A 17,839-nucleotide genomic window follows, 5' to 3' on the forward strand; every position below is an offset into this window, starting at 1 on the left:
ATCTAATAGAACTTTTTCATATACGGTGAAGCACTGTCCACATTTTGTCAGGGATCGAACGTCCGATCCCTAGTCTCCTATTTGTTTAGAGTAATAACTTACACAAAAGATTTGCTACCTCTGGTCATCAATAAATTTTAATATAAAGACATAATATATTAATAACAAGAGGGAGTACTATGTTTATTTTAGGATGTAGTAAGTAGTAATTAATGTGAAACCAGTTAAAGTAAACCATTCACGGGTATAGAAAAATATTTTTTGCACGTGTTTGTCGAACCACCGACAACTAAGCACCTGTAGAAATAGAGGTTTTGCGCGATGTTTTAGAAAACGGATAGAGTAAACTAGAGCAAAAACTTATTACAAATTACGGAAGACGCTAGAAGGTTGAATGTGCAATGGATATCACATATAAATCTAACGTAAAAAAAAACCGAAAATCTGTAACGGTGCTACTTCTATGCATGTCCCTGAGAAATCTGAACTGAAGAAAAGAAAAAAAAAAAAGATCAGGCGACGGCGGGCATGTCCCTGAGCCAGTGGTCGAGCGGCTTGCCGATGGAGTAGACGACGAAGCCGATGCGGCGGAGCTTGTCCGGGTCGACGACGTTGCGGCCGTCGAAGAGGAAGGCCGGCTTGTGCATGGCGTCGTACATCCGCTGGTAGTCGAGCCGGCGGAACTCGTCCCACTCGGTGAGGATGCAGACGGCGTGCGCGCCGCGCGCCGCCTCGTAGGCGTCCCACGACACGGCGACGTGCTTCGCCGACGACGGGCTCATCGGCTGCAGGTGGCGCGGGTGGTCCCAGTCGAACTTGTTCATCACTAGGTCGCGCTGCACCTGCTCCTCCGTCACCTGCGGGTCGTAGATGCTGACCACCGCCTTGTCGCCGACGAGCCCCTTGCAGACGTCGATCGCCGGCGTCTCCCTCGTGTCGCCGGTGTCCTTCTTGAACGCGAAGCCCAGCACGGCCACCTTCTTGCCGGCCACCGTGTTGAACATGGAGGACACCACCCGGTTCACGAAGCGGCTCTTCTGGTAGTCATTGATCCGGATCACCTGGCGCCAGTAGTTGGCCACCTCCGGCAAGCCGTAGCACTCGCAGATGTACACCAGGTTGAGGATGTCCTTCTGGAAGCAGGAGCCGCCGAAGCCGACGCTCGCGGACAGGAACCTCGGCCCGATCCGCGAGTCTTTGCCGATGGAGTTGGCCACCTCCGCGACGTCGGCGCCGGTGGCTTCGCACAGCGCGGAGATGGCGTTGACGGAGGAGATGCGCTGCGCCAGGAAGGCGTTGGCGGCGAGCTTGGACAGCTCGGCGGACCAGAGGTTGGTGGTGATGATGCGGTCGTCGGGGACCCAGCGGGCGTAGATGGACTTGAGGGCGGCGACGGCGGCGCGGCCCTCGGGCGTCTCGCGGCCGCCGATGAGGACGCGGTCCGGGGAGAAGAGGTCCTGGATGGCGGTGCCCTCGGCGAGGAACTCCGGGTTGGAGAGGATCTGGTACCTGATGTTGCCGCCCTTGCTGTTGTGGGCGAGGATCTTCTCGATGGCCTCGGCGGTCTTGACGGGGACGGTGGACTTCTCGACGACGATCTTGTCGGAGCGGGAGACGTCGGCGATGATGCGGGCGGCGCTCTCCCAGTAGGTGAGGTCGGCGGCCTTCCCGGCGCCGAGGCCGCGGGTCTTGGTGGGGGTGTTGACGGAGACGAAGACGATGCCGGCGTCGGCGACGTGGCGCTCGACGTCGGTGCTGAAGAAGAGGTTGCGGCCGCGGCACTGCCTGACGACATCGTCCAGACCGGGCTCGTAGATGGGGAGGCGCTCGCTGTTCCACCCCTCGATCCGCGGCGCCGAGATGTCCACCACCACCACCTCCACGTCGGGGCACTTGAGCGCGATCACCGCCATCGTCGGGCCGCCCACGTACCCCGCCCCGATGCAGCAGATCTTCACCATTCTTCTTCACCTACCTACCTAGCTTATTAGCTCCTCCTCTGATCCCGCACGGACAGATCGATGCAGAGCTAGGCCTAGGAGGAGGTGGATTAATTAATGGTGAGGATCGGAAGAAGTATAAATCGTACGTGGAAATGAAATGGGTTTCGGTGGGCTGAGAGTGAATGTAGCTAGTGAGCGATCAACCGCCACTTTTACCGCGCAAGCACTGTGACCACTCCACCACAGCTCCAGAGTCGGCCACTTGCTGTCTTTCGCGCGCGCGGCATTTGTAACCATCCTCGCCGAGGTTGATGACGGCAGGGTCCACCGCCAGCGGCAGGTTCGTCACCTCGAGGGGGAGCACGCGGCGGCTGGGTGGTGGCCCCGACACCGGCCCGGTCTCATGGTGGAGCAACGGTGCAGTCTCGAGGGGAGCGGCGACGGCCCCCCTACGGGGCCGGGGGGGGGGGGGGGGGTGCAAATTTCACCCCGCGGGTCCATCGGGGCGGGGCCCCGGAATGCCATGAAGTCTACTTCTACTCCTTCAACAGTTGAGGTCCAGTTGAAGCGCACCGCAAGGCAGCCCAAGCCCAAAACAAGATATATGGGTGGAGTGTGGGTCCAGTAGCTATCGGCTGGGCCCAGAGTCAGTGAGAGAGACCTAATAGTGTTGTGCTATAAAGGTCGGCAGTGGAGAGAGAGATGGCTTGTAATAGAAAAATATCTCAACTCAATTCAAATCTTCTCTCTTCCTGCTATTAAATTCTTCCCTGAACTCGTCTTCTTCCTTTGTTCCTACTTCCAACCTCTGTCTGAATCTCGAATCTCGCTGACTGATCGTGACATTCTGGTATCAGAGCTTCAAATCCTGGAGAAGCCACGCTACACATCTCGGCTGCAGCTGCAGGTGGAGGCGATGGAAAGCAAACCATCGATTTCGGCAAGGTGCTTGTCCAGATCCAGGAGTCGCTCGTAGTGTTGAATCGGGCTCAGGTTGAGACACAAGCTGCCGTCGTCAAGCTGGATCTAGGCATGAACAACTGGAGGCCACAAGTGGAGGAGGCCGTGCAGGAGCTGCGAGAGGAGGTCGGCGAACTTCGTCAGCAAGTTGATCTCCTCGGCAAGGCGGTGCAAACTTCTACGGCGGCATCTTCCCCTCGAGTTCCGTTGACGGATGAGGAAAGGAAGGCGTCGCTGCTTCCCACGCCCGCTTCGCCGATGAAGGAGACGACTGCAGCGGGAGGAGCAGAGAAGTGGGCCAATGGCCACCGCGCACCACAAAATTTCCGGGGAAGGGCATTGGGGGTGGTCACATCCCTGGTCCTGACTCCGATCAAGAGTACGTACGATGCCACCCCCTCTCATCTTAATTTTGCTGGGAATTGGGAGAGTGGTGAGGGAAATTTTGGGACGCAATTTGGGGAAAAGTCCTTCAATCATCGAATGCCTAAGTTGGATTTTCCGATTTTTGATGGTTCGGACCCACAGGATTGGCGTATGAAATGCGAGCATTATTTTGATGTTTGCGATACATCTCCAAATCCGTGGGTACGAATTGCCACCATTTATTATCGAGGTAGAGCAGCTTCCTGGTTACGTTCGTCTCGTGCTCATGTTCGTTATCTAGGGTGGGCAGAGTTTTGTGGTGCAGTAGCGTGTAAATTTGACATAAACTTGCATGATTGGGTTTTGGGGCAATTGGACACCATATAAGCAGTTAGGCACAGTTCAGGAGTATTATGAGAAATTTGGTGAATTAGCCAATCAGCTCTTGGTTTATGACCTAGCGGCTAATGATAGATATTTCACTCATAAGTTCACCAATGGGTTAAGAAAAGAGATTCGGGGTGCAGTTATACTTCATTGGCCTCGCGACCTCGAGACTGCTTTTGTTCTTGCTTCATTACAGGAAGAGGAGATGGCTAAGAGTCCGACTGATTTCAAGTGTTATGATGGTGGTGCACCTACTCGAGCTCAGGTCAAAAGAGCTTATCCTTTGCCGTTGCCACCACCCCGACCATCTGGTAGTATTGAAGCTAAATCTGATGGAGTCAAGGCTGTACCATCCACTGACAAAATGGCTACTCTTCGTGCTTACCGCAAGGCTCAAGGATTGTGTTATATCTGTGCAAAGAAATGGTCTCACAATCATAAATGTGCTAATTCTGTGCAACTGCATGCGGTTCAGGAGGTGTTTGCCCATTTGCAGGATCCCTAGGACAGTGTTTCAGCTGATATCTTAGACGTCGAGAGCCCTGCACGGTCAGAATTAATGGTTGTCTCTTTACTTGCATTACAAGGGGTGGAATCTGTGGGAACTATGCGAATTCTGGGCTATGTTCAAGGTTTTGAGGTGCTGATTTTGGTCGATTCGGGTAGTTCGGTCAGCTTCATTAGTAGCAAATTGGCTACTGGATTATCAGGACTGCATTCTCTTCCAACTCCACTGAAGGTGTCTTACACTGTGATTCGATTGTGACTCAATGTGAATGGTTCACGCAGGGATACACTTTTCACACTGACTTGCGTGTGCTTCCCTTGACCAGTTATGATATGATCTTAGGCATTGATTGGTTAGCTACCCATAGTCCAATGACAGTTGATTGGTGTAACAGAGTTCTAACTATCAGTGCTCACAGGCAGTCCATCACTCTGTGTGGAATCAAACCAGCAGTAAATACTTTGCTTTAGCCACTCCTAGACAGATGCAAGCATTTGGAGATCGTCATGCAGTGGCCCATCTAGTGCAACTGTGTGAATTGTCAACACCAGTTACAGTCAAGCAAATTCCTGAAGTGGTCCAGAAGGTATTGCAAGATTATGCAACTGTCTTCGATGAGCCTACTGGTTTGCCTCCTTCGCGACCATATGATCACACCATTCCCTTGATTCATGGTGCTCAACCAGTGAATGTGCGACCATATAGGTACACACCTGCTCAGAAGGATGAGATTGAATCTCAAGTTCAGGATATTCTCACTAAGGGAATAATTCGGCCTAGTGCCAGTCCATTCTCTTCTCCAGTGCTTTTAGTCAAGAAGAAGGATGGGTCGTGGCGTTTTTGTGTTGACTATCGTCACTTGAATGCTATTACTATTAAGAATAAGTATCCACTACCAATCATCGATGAACTATTGGATGAACTAGCAGGTGCTCAATGGTTTACCAAATTGGACCTTCGTGCCGGCTATCACCAGATTCGTATGCATCCTGATGATGAACATAAAACAGCATTCAAGACTCATAGTGGCCATTTTGAGTTCAGAGTCATTCCTTTTGGCCTCACCAGTGCCCCGGCTACTTTTTGGGGAGTTATGAACAATATTCTATCTTCCTTGCTGAGACGTTGTGTGTTGGTTTTCGTCGATGACATTCTCATTTATAGCAGAACTCTTCAGGAACATGTTCAGCATTTGCAACAGGTCTTTCAGATATTGGATCGTCATCAACTTAAAGTCAAGAAGAGCAAGTGTTCTTTCGCTCAGCAACGACTCGCATATCTGGGACACATCATTAGCCCTAATGGTGTTTCTACTGATTAGGATAAGATTCATGCCGTTCGCAATTGGCCTTCTCCAACTTCTGTCAAGGATTTATATAGTTTCTTGGGCTTAGCGGGCTACTACCGCAAATTTGTTCGACATTTTGGCATCCTCAGCAAACCACTCACTAATCTGTTGCGAAAAGGGCAAGTTTTCGTTTGGACTTCCGATAAAGAAGCTATGTTTCAGGCTTTGAAACATGCTCTTGTCACTACACCAGTTTTGGCAATGCCAGATTTTACATAAGTTTTTGTGGTGGAAACAGATGCTTCTGACAAAGGTATTGGCGCAATACTTATGCAGAATGGACATCCCATTGCGTTTCTCAGTCGTGCATTGGGTCCACGCCATCAGGGTCTTTCGACATATGAGAAAGAAAGTCTTGCTATTATGTTGGCAGTGGAAAAATGGCGACCTTACTTACAGCATGATGAGTTTTTGATTAAAACTGGTCATCGCAGTTTGGCTTTTCTCAGTGATCAACGTTTATCCACACCTTGGCAACATAAGGCCTTGACTAAGTTGTTGGGTTTGCGTTACAAGATCATATAAAAAAAAGGGACAAATAACAGAGTGGTTGATGCTCTGTCTCGCTATCCTGAGAATGCGATTGTTGAACTATCAGCCTTGTCTACTTGTGTTCCAGATTGGATTCAAGTGGTGGTGGCAGTATATCAGCACGATCCAGATGCTGCTAGTAAAGTTCAGACGCTGTGTATTGCTGGTGCTTCTGTGCCTCGTTATACATTGAAAAATGGAGTGTTGTATTATGATTAGCGTATGTGGATTGGGAACAATGTCAGCCTTCAACAGAAGATTTTGGCCAACCTTCATACTGCTGCTATTGGGGGCCATTCAGGCACTGCTATCACTTATCAATGGATTAAGCAAATGTTTGCTTGGCCAGGCTTACGTCATTCTGTGGTTGAATTTGTGCAAGCCTGTGAAATTTGTCAGAAGGCCAAATCGGAACACGTTAAGTACCCTGGTATGTTACAACCATTGCCGGTTCCTAATCACGCTTGGGAAATAGTTTCATTGGATTTCATCGAAGGCTTGCCCCGCTATGTTTCTTTCAATTGCATTCTTGTGGTGGTGGATAAATTCTCCAAATATGCCCATTTTGTCCCTTTATCTCATCCCTTCACAGCTTTGGAAGTGGCAGAATAGTATATGCAACACATTCATCGTCTGCACGGCATGCCTCAGTCCTTGATTTCTGATCGGGATCGCATTTTTACCAGTACCTTGTGGACTTCTTTGTTCCGATTGGCCGGAACACAATTGCATATGATCTCTTCTTATCATCCTTAGACCAACGGCCAAATGGAACGCGTGAATCTGTGCTTGGAAACTTTTCTTTGCTGTTTTGTCCACACTTGCCCCCGTCAATGGAGTCGTTGGTTGGCATTAGCAGAATATTGGTACAATACATTGTTTCATTCTTCTTTGGGCACTTCACCATTCGAGGTTCCATATGGACACAAGCTACGGTATTTTGGACTATCTATTGACGCTGCTTGCACGTCGTCCGAATTATCGGATTGGCTACAGGATCGTATGAAGATGCAAACTCTTATAAAAGAACATCTGTTGCGGTCATAGATTCGCATGAAAGCTCAGGCTGATCTGAAACGTTCGGAGCGGTCTTTTGAGATTGGTGATTGGGCATATCTCAAATTGCAACCTTATGTGCAGCAATCAGTTGTTACTCGTGCCAACCGAAAGCTATCTTTCAGATTCTATGGCCCTTTTCAGATCTTGGCCAAAGTTGGCACTGTGGCTTATCACTTAGCTCTTGCATCAAGCAGTTTGATCCATCCAGTAGTACACATTTCTTAGCTCAAGCATGCTTTAGCGCCAACTGAGTCTGTGCAACCTACTTTGCCCTTCTTGGATTCCAGTGCAGAGCATGCATCTGTTCCTCTTCAGGTTTTGGATCGCCGTCTCATTCGCAAGGGCTCCAAGATGGTGGTTCAAGTTCAAATTCTGTGGTCCGGAGAGGAACCTCGCGCCATTACTTGGGAGAACCTCCAAGAAATGCGTCGACGCTTTCCAACTTCAGAAGCTTGGGGACAAGCTTCATCTCAACGGGGGGAGAATGTCACGGAGTCTATTTCTACTCCTTCAACAGTTGAGGTCCATGAAGCGCACCGTAAGGCAGCCCAAGCCCAACACGAGATATATGGGTGGAGTGTGGGTCCAGTAGCTATCGGCTGGGGCCAGAGTCAGTGATAGAGACCTAATAGTGTTGTGCTATAAAGGTCGGCAGTGGAGAGAGAGATGGCTTGTAATAGAAAAATATCTCAACTCAATTCAAATCTTCTCTCTTCCTCCTATCAAATTCTTCCCTGAACTCATCTTCTTCCTCTATTCCTGCTTCCAATATCTGTCTGAATCTCGAATCTCGCTGACTGATCGTGACACGGAATTATGCGAGGGCGGGGGCAGGTGGCTATTCCCACCCGCAGGTACCTACGGGGCCCCGGGGTATGTAGCCCAGTCGTTAAAATTTGTGCGAAATAGGCCCACAAAGGTCAGCCCAATAGCCCAACATCCCAACAGCCCAGCATAGTATAAAAGAAAGGAATAAGTTCACTTTGGGTCCCTCTATTTCATCCCTTGACCACAAAACCGGGTGCGACCCGTCCCCCAACTTTCGAAAACCGGGCAAACGAGGTCCTTCAGCGGTTTTGAAGGTGGTTTTGGCTAACGTGGCGTCTATGTGTCTTGTTTGACTAGTTCTCCGTCCCATGTGGCATTGATGTGGCGCTGACGTGGCAATTATATATTGGAAAAATAATAAAAATCGTGGGCCCACATGTCAGCCATAGAAAAAAAATAATTTAAAAATGGTGGGTCCCACATGTCAGCTAAAAAATAAATATGGTGGGGCCCACGTGGGCCCCGCATGTCATTCTCAAATGACCAAATCCAATCCTCTTCTTCCTCCTCTCTCCGGCTCTCCCCATCTTCCTCCCTCCTCTCGCCAGACGGCGTCCAACACGGCAGGCGGCGGCGGACCGCGGCAGCGGCGGGCAGCGCGGAGATGGACAGCGCATGGCCGGCGGCGGGCGACGGCGCGCGAGGCGTGTGGGGTGGCGGCGGCCATCTCTCTCTTGCGCGCCGCTCACCTAGCCGTCCGCCGCCCTTCTCCAAGGTGGTGAGGCCTACGCCGTTCGCCGCGCTCTTGGCCTCCACGTGCCCGGTGGCGATGGCCTGCTTCGCCGCCTCCACCGCCGTGTCCCCGCCGTCGCCGTTTGGAGATGAAAAGGCCCATGATCTTGATACCGACCTACTACTACATCCGCGGCAGCAAGCTACTCTAGCCAGCAACACTAGCAGGCTACAGCAGCCATTGACTTCGAGTTGCTACGGACAAACGAGCGAGCCAGACATCACCTCGGCACCAAACAATAATGCACCCCGATGGATAGCAACGGATACGATTCGATGACGCGCAATAATGGCGGCAGCGATGTCCCGCCGTGTCGTCAGACCGGTACTCCATGGTGTCACCGCCATCCTTCTTGACGTCCACCAGGACCACCACGAGCAACGACAGTGCCACGCTGAAGACGTCGATCGGTTGCCACGGCGAGCCGCACCCCGCACGCGCTGCTCCTCGCCACGCGCGTGAGCGTGGCGCCGCCCGTCGCGAGCGCCTCTAGCTGCGCGACCACGCCACTTGCCGCCTCCCGTGTCGCGAACCGCGTGCTGCCCACGCGCGCCGTGGCTCGCCCCGGCGACACGGCGGGGTCATGCTCGAACAGCGGCGACAGGTCGAAGCCCTCAGACAGGGAGATCAGGTGGAACCGCGTGCAGACCTCGGGCGGCATTGCCATGCGTGTACTGGCGCCGGCACGGGGTCGGCGATGATGGGGTGCGGGACGGGCGCCGTCTTTCGGAACCACGGCGTCTCGAGGAGGCCAGGGACGGTGATGCGGGTGCCCGGGTTGGGGTCGAGTAGCATCTAGATGAGCTTCTACCGTAGCGCTGGCTGCCGGACCTCCCCAGATCTGCCTTCACGCAGACCGGTGGTGCTCCGGTCAGGGGGCGGTGCCGACCACGCCCTCCGCCACCGCCGGAGCTCGCCTGCTCCACCTCCCACCCACGCCGTCCGCTGCCCGGGAAGGGGAGAGAGAGAGGGAAAAGGGAAGAAGAGAGAGAAGGGAGAGGGAAGAAGAGAGGAGTGTGGCTGACATGTGGGGCCCATATGGACCCCTATTTTAAAATTATTTTTTTACAGATGACATGTGGGGCCACATTTTTTATTATTTTTCCGAGATATAATTGCCACGTAAGCGCCACGTCAATGCCATGTGGGATGAAGACCTAGTCAAACAAGCCACGTAGGCACCACGTCAGCCAAAACCGCCTTCAAAACCGCCGAGGGACCACGTTTAACCGGTTTTCGTAAGTTGGGGATGGGTCATACCCGGTTTTACGGTCAAGGGACGAAAATCGGACTGGACGACAAATAGTGGGACCTAAAGTGAACTTATTCCTAAAAGAAAATCTGAAGAATCGCTAACCCTAAATCAGTTTGGTAACTCCCAGGCGCCCATTGCGTGCGGCGGCGACGGCGGCGTGGCGGTGAAGCGGAGCGCGATGCTGGCGACCAGAGCGCCGGAGCCCGCAACATCGAGCCGGAGTGGAGCGCCATCGCCGCGCGTTGCAGGTCTGCCATCCGACTGTCCAAGTGCTTGACTCCTGTGGCCAGCTCCTCAACCTCGAGCTAAGCTTGACTCCTGCGACCAGCTCCTCAACCTCGAGCAAAGCTACTAGTATACTGCTAATTGGCTGGCTGCTGCTTTGCTTGTGAGTTGGTAGTTGTGTATTTATCATACATACCACTTAACTACATTAGTACTTGTGTTTATGTGTATTTGGGCATCCGGCTACCTAGAAGGGAATTGCGATCGCTCGCCCAGGGCGATCGGATCCGAATCCCTCTTTCTCCACCTGGTTTCCTTTTTTTTTGTACCATAATACTTTCCTATTTTAGTAAATTTATACATCTAAAGTTTGTACACCTCAAATTTACACATCTAAAGTTTAAAAACCCAAAGTTTATAAGTCAAAAGTTTATATATCCGATTCAAATTTGAATTTGAATTCAAATATTTTTTATATATAATATTTCTATACATCTAAAGTTTATACACCTAAAGTTTATAGACCCAAAGTTTATAAGTCAAAAGTTTACAAACCCGTTCAAATTTGAATTTGAATTCAAATATTAGTTTATAGACCCAAAGTTTATAAGTCAAAAGTTTACACCTGTTCAAATTTGAATTTGAATTCAAATATTAGTTTATAGATCCAAAGTTTATAAATCAAAAGTTTACATACCTATTTTAAATTTGAATTTGAATTCAATTTTTTTATATATAGTATTTGTATTTTTATACATAAATTTTTCCAACTTTGTTTTATTATTTTTTAAAATTATATGGTGTACTGTAGTACAAGAGAAGAAGAGGGGAGGAGAAAGGGGGAGAGAAGGTAGCATATAGGGGGAGGGGTGAGCCGGTGATCGCTAGGAGCGATCACCCGCCCATTAGACGTCCCCTACCTAGAATGCATATTACTACTAATTGTGAATTTGTGATCCATTGATTACTGATTACTGACTGGACTAGTTACACCCCATGCCATCTTTTCATTCTTTCTGAGTTGCTGTTCAACATTGGCAGCCTTGTGCACCCCGGGTGATACGGGGGCCCGCTCACCCGCCGGGTCCCCTACGAGGCTAGGGTCGGCGGACGATTTTCACCCGGATGTCCCTGCGGGGCCGAGGGCAGGGGGCAAATGCAGGGAGTGGCGGCGGGGGAGTTCTTATCCAACCCGTCCCCGCCCTGTTGCCATCCCTAGGGACGGAGCGGTGGCAGCCCGCCTCAAGGCGGAGCGACGGCGCGCCGGCTGGGTCACCCCAACATGTGCGGCGGTCTAGCCTCGTGGCAGAGTGACGGCGCGGCCTCGAACGGAGCGTTGACTGGGTGGCCCCGACACGTAGCGGCGGATAGCCCCAGGGTTTGCATTTTCAATTTCGGTAGGACCAAAATTTACAAAATTTCGTGATATTCAGCACTTTTCGGATTGAAATTTCTACATATTTTGACTGGATTTAAATAAACTTTGACCAAATTCAACAAACATTTGATAAAATCCGAAAATTTCGGTCGATATATTGATTTGCCCGTGCGGTCCGAAATATAGAACCGAACTTGCAATCACTGGATAGCCCTCGAGACAGAGCAGGCCCTAGAGACTGGCGGCGGACGGTGAGGAGGATGGCACTTGTCCTCCTCACCACATCGTTTACCTACCCCTCCCTCGCCAACCTCCTCGGTGTCCTTCCGCATTCCCGACGTCGTCGTTGGTTGCGAACTTTGCAACGACGAGGTTGGCATCCGCAAGGAGCTCACCTTCGATTCTCCTGCCGCGCCACCATCCACTACGATCACCATTTCTTGGGATAAGCCCACAGAGGCGCCGACTGTGGAGGGTGTGGATCTGGACACATTCGAGAAGGAGATGATGGGGCTCACCAACATATTCCCTGCCGGCGAGGTCAGCCTCAACGATTTCATTGCCAAGAACACCCCCCTCTCCCCAAACCAGCCTAGAAGAATGGGCTTACCAGCGGCAGAATCGTGACGTTGGAGAGGCCGAGGACACCGGAGCTACTGCTGTTCCTCCCTGGGATGGTGGTGAACCCCAACAACACCTACCACATGTACTACGGGATCGTGCAGCGCATCACCAAGATGCCGTCGCCGCTCGTCGTTCGTGTCGTCCTCCCCATCAGCTGCCGCCGGCTGCCAACCTGCCGCTCCTCACCGTCTACCGCCGGCTGTTGCTCCTTAGTCCACCACCGGCCGCTGCCCTGGTGAGATGGGAACATAGGGGAAGGGAGAGAGATAGGTGAAGAGATAAGCGTCACTAACAAATGAGCCCCGACATATGCCACGCCAGCAAAAACCAGAAAAATATGATCTATACTGTCAAGGGATTTATTTTGCACGGTTTTAAACACTTGAGGGGTCGATATTTCTGGTATTGGGGATTAGGGGCGTCATACAAACTCGACATAAAGTTGAGGGATGTCAAGTGGACTTATTCAAGGAGAAATGAAAGGGAACCAATATTTTAAAGTTGAGGGATGTCAACTGGACTTATCCAGTTGGGCCAGATCAGTGGGATGGGCTTCCGCATACATCAAGAAAACGTGGAGAAGTTGAGAAGCTGCTGTGCTTGGACCGGAATAAGTTTATTTTTCCTCCCTCACCTCTTTTCCTCAGTAGAATTGCATCTCTCAACTGTAAAATAGGGTATAACTCTTCCCCCAACTTTGACTAAATCTTAGTCATTTTTGAACGGCTATTGCTCCAAGTATTATAAACCTAATCACTATCTATCTTCCTCCCATCCTTCCTGATGCATCCACACACGCGCCGTCGATGTTAGGAATCTCTCCTACTTCTTGGTGTTTATCACAAACACTCTAGTTTTTTTTTTTACTGTCTAAAAATCATTCGACAGATTTTTCGTAGAAAATCAGTCGGATTTTCAAGCCACCACCAAGTGCGGTTCAAATGAAAACATATCAACGCACGTTAGTCACCGGACGTTAATCACGTCAATGATGCTAGAAGAAAAAGAAAACCAAGCAATTTACATCTACATAAATTAATTAACTTACATATGTAATTTTGGTACTTACATATATAACTAGTTGGGTGGCCCGCGCAATTGCGCGGCTAGCACCCAAACAAAATCATATATTTTTCAGTATAATTTTACTTAAAATTTCTTAAATAGCTATCTCGTTGTCTTAAGACTTTAAAAGACCAAATCTTATCATCCCGTATTTCTAATTATATAGTTTTTAAAAGTCACACCAGCTACTACCCCTTACTTCTGTCATATCCTTCTTTATTTGCTTGCTTGATCTACCACTATTTCTATTCATTTCCTTGAAACCTTTAAAAATTAGATCTTATAGTTTTTATAATTTCTAGAAGTCCCATCAAATGTTGTCATTATACTCCTCTACGGGCCGTCAACTTTCTTTTCTCTATATTGTCATTGGGATTTTAAAAATCGAACATAATTATCGTTCGAGTTTATTTTTTAATTTCTAAAAGTCCCGCTAAACCGTCAGCAGCTTTGCCATTGTTTTCCTTTATGGCACGCCTGCTACCTCCCTTCTTTATCGTTATTAAGATTTTAAAATCGAACATGATTATCATTGTGTTTTTTTTAACTTGTTAGAAGTTCCAAACCTATAAAAATTGGACCTCGTAGTTTTTAGACTTTATAGTCTTTGTTGGTTTCATTTTTTTATAATTTTTTAGAAGTCCCGTTAAACGATGTCACTATACTCCTCTAATGGCCCATCCGCCGCCTACTCTTTATTGTCATTGGGATTCTAAAAATCGAACATAACTATCGTTGGACTTCATTTTTTATTTTCTAGAAGTCCCGCCAACCGTCGGCGGTTCTCCTATACACCCCGCCCACTACTTCTCCTTTTTATTCTCATTGAGATTTTAAAAATGAATATGATTAGTATTGGTTTTTTTTTTTTACTTTCTAGAAGTCCCGGCAACCGCCTTGATCGATTGCTTCACGGCCTAACCGTCATCCTTCATTTCAATCGTTATTAAGATTCTATTTGGTGTTTTATTAACAGTTTTTATATGTCATATCAACCGCCACCACTCCACTCCTTTATAGGCATGTTATTTAATTAATCTCGCCATGTGTTTTAGATGATATTTTCTTTCAATAGTCTTGAATTTTTACCACCAATTTTAGTTATTTATAAATGGTATTCCTAATATTTTTCTTTTTCTAATTTCAGAATTTATTTTATTTTTTCGTATTGTGTTCTTTTGATATTTTTATTTTTTATTTTCAATTACAGTTGTTTGAAAATTGTATTCCTACTTTAACTCTCTTTTTAATTTGCCTAATTTCGGATTTTATTTTATTTCTTATTTCGAATTTTAATTAATATACTATTAGGTTGTTATATGTACTCTTATTTTCAATACTGCTTATATTTAATTTCGAATTTAAGTTAATTTTAAATTGTATTCCTCCTTGAACTATTATTTTCTTTTTTTCTAATTTTGATTTTTTTTAATTTTCATTCTGAATTTTAATTAATCTTGTATTGGATTCTTATATGGACTCTTATTTCTTTTTAATTTTGAATTTTAGTTATTTTTAAATTGTATTCCTACTCGAACTCCTCTTTTTTTCTTTTTCTAATTTCGAAATTTATTGTATTTTTATTCCGAATTTTAATTAATCATGTATTGGGTTCCTATATGGATTTCTCTTTCAATATTGCATATTTTTAATTCCGAATTTCCGCTATTTTTTATTGTATTTCTATTTAGACTCTTCTTTTCTTTTTCTCCGATTAATGTGGGAATTTCTAGCCTCCACAACGAACGTGGTTATGTATTTTTGGCTTGGTTATGTGTTTATTGGCATGACAATACTAATACAATTCGGAAACGGCAGAGTTTGATTAGGATTGTTTTGTATTTCAATGTTTCTAAAAGTGATGTAAACACGCGTATTCCCAAAATATTTTCCGTTTCCAGTGTAAAGTATGATTAGGTTTTTCTTTTCTTTTTTTTTTTGTTTTTGACCGATTGTACATTCCGTTTCCAATAGATTAAGTTTTCCTTTTTTTTTTGTTTTAGACCGATTGTGCGATTCCGTTGCGGGTAGTATGATTAGGTTGTTTTTGTTTTTACCGATTATCCGATTCGAGTTTCTTAATATGCCTTTTTTTTCTTCAGTTTTTAACTAATTCTAATCTAGTTCTATTTTTCTTTTTTCTTATTTTTTGGATTAATGTGAGAATTTCTAGGCCATAAGAGCGAACGTGGAGGCTCCTTTTTCTATTACTTTAAAGATATAATAGATAGATTTTGAAACTTATAGTGTAAATACATTAAAATTACATATGTAACTTTGGTTACTTACAATGTATTTTTTTTTAAAAAAAATAAAGGTATACATAGTGTAAATGCAGTGCAAGTTTTAAAAAAGTTAAGTACAGAAAGAAAGCTATTGTCTACTGCGCATGTTGTGGCATCCCGACATCATGGGTTTGATTCCCTATTCTAGCGACATTTTTTTCACTCAATGGCACATGCACGAATCTCAAAGTAAAAATCATGCGGTCAACAAATCAACTGATTTTTTTAAAAAAAGAAAATCTAGCGACAGATATGTAGCAATTCCTTTTTTTTCCGTGTGTGGTTGCACACACGAAAGAACACAATAACACAAATATTATTTGTTGACACAAGCCACACACTGGTTCTAGAAGGTTTTCATTTATATAGAGATCGATAAGATACATGCAAGGAATTACACCTAGCCAATCACTCAAGTTAATTACCATGCAAGTAAACTAGTCACATGCCTAACTACCAGCCATGGCAAGCTAGTCTTACGCCACAACGTGTATATGCCATGCAAGGTTCCACTTCTCAGGACATTTGAGTTTTTGCTACAGTGTGGGTAGCAAGCTTGTTGATCAGCAAGCCTTTCCTATCGCCCATGATGGTGTGATGACAATAACGTTACGTATCTGCCTATGCGAGGAGCCTTGCTTGATCTTTTAGCTTGCAACTTTCTTTTGCAAGGCTTGTGGTGAATAGCATTTGTTGAACATGGCTTTTCAGTTTTCATAGCCTTGTAGTTTAGGTTTATCATGTTCTGTTTGATGCTGTAGTTGTGGTTTTCGTATAGATTCTCTTAATTAACTATGTATCGTAAGGTTTGGTATCGTTTTCTCCTTAAAATGAGAAAACTTATTCTTTATATAAAAAAATAAGAAAACTTATTCTTTATATAAAACGTCGGCAATAGTCTGACTGTTCTTGAAAAAAAAAAAAACTCCTCAGGACCTATCCTCTCGGCAGGAAACACTTCGCCATGTACTGACCGTGACTCAGCTGCATATGCAAGCTAACAGAAAATAAAAATGCTGAGCACAAGACTGATTAATCCAACAGTCGACACTCCCCTACGCGTCCACCTTGCCGATGCTAGCGCAGCACTGAAAATGCCCACTAAACTCCCTATCCTCTTCCTCCGCGCTGCCGATGGTTTTCACCGCGAATGCCCCCGCGAGAGATCGATGTGTGGCCACGAGAGGGAGGCCGGCCGGCAAGTTGATGTGCGCGCGGACGGGGCATGTTATTGGCGTTGCGCCATGCATCTGTACGTGTTGGACCGAAAGTGGGAGCCCAGAAAGGAGAGGGAAACGGCCGGTGTTCCCATGCGATCGATGCGAGCGTGGCGCGGGCCAACGTACCCCACCACCCCCTCGTACGGCTGGGCTGCGCCTCCCGTCGCCGGCAGCGCGTGCGCCACTGTCCCTTGTCCCCCTCTCCGTCGATCATTCGTCTACCCGGCCATGCTACTCCCGGCCCGTTCCCATCCAAAAACCAAACCCGCGCTTTTCTCTTTTCATTTCCTTGGCATGATGTGTTATGTTCGAGCTCACATGCATCGCCCACTGTACATCTCTTTCCGTTGCTCTCCTCGCTGTTGCATCCATCACTCGAACAAAGAATATATACAAGCACTCTCCAAGAGTTAAACATGAGCCTGGCTAGCTGCATGTGGCGATGCCATCATCACATCAGGGTCAGGGGTAGAATATGATGGTTTGATGGGAGCAATGATCTTTGGAATATGCAAGGGCCAACAAGGGGAACACATACAGATGCTTGCTTGCTCTCAAAGGGATATGCACATCATTTGCTACTAGCTCAGCTCATGCTCTTTGATTGCTTGGTTTTCCTCCAAACAATAGAGTTTTCTCTGCCCTAAAAAGCCTCGCCCCTGGTGGCCTGTCAGCAATACTCATCACCACGCTCGTTGGATCATGCTACTACTTGCTGACTATATATGCATGCATCCACACACACGCCCCAACGTGTGTGTACGCCTTTGCTTGTTTTTAGTGGCAACTGACAAACGCATTTTGTTCCTCTCATCTCGTGCATCTTTTTCTCACTCAATCTATTCGTTTTTTCTCTTGTCATTGACGACAGTTGACACTATAGGCCCCGTAGGACAACATGGCGGCCGAAGATTAAGGCCTGGTTTAGTTGCTAATTTTTTTCCTTAAAAACATCACATCGAATCTTTAGACACATGCATAGAACATCTATCTATTATATACTAAAAGTCCATTAAACTTCCTACAAACACTCTCAAGCCGCCACGTGGGATTTCTAAAATCGCTCCTAGATCGCCACGTGGCGTTTTAATATATGAGAAATATCTAGCCCTTGATTTTCACTT

General features: G+C 47.1%; 1 protein-coding gene across 1 annotated transcript; it reads right to left on the bottom strand.

The window, feature by feature from the left end:
• Window positions 1-180: 180 nt before the first annotated feature.
• LOC127767715 (UDP-glucose 6-dehydrogenase 2) lies at window positions 181-2,030 on the bottom strand. Its single transcript, XM_052293146.1, has one exon. It carries the CDS (start codon window positions 1,959-1,961, stop codon window positions 513-515), a length of 1,449 nt encoding a protein of 482 aa, XP_052149106.1. The 5' UTR covers window positions 1,962-2,030; the 3' UTR covers window positions 181-512.
• Window positions 2,031-17,839: the final 15,809 nt, after the last annotated feature.

This window comes from Oryza glaberrima, chromosome 3 (genome assembly GCF_000147395.1).
Source record: "Oryza glaberrima chromosome 3, OglaRS2, whole genome shotgun sequence".
In the NCBI taxonomy this organism is placed as follows: domain Eukaryota; kingdom Viridiplantae; phylum Streptophyta; class Magnoliopsida; order Poales; family Poaceae; genus Oryza; species Oryza glaberrima.

Coding starts and splice junctions, on each gene's coding strand:
- LOC127767715 (XM_052293146.1), bottom strand. CDS start 1,961: ATGGTGAAGATCTGCTGCATCGGGGCGGGGTACGTGGGCGGCCCGACG.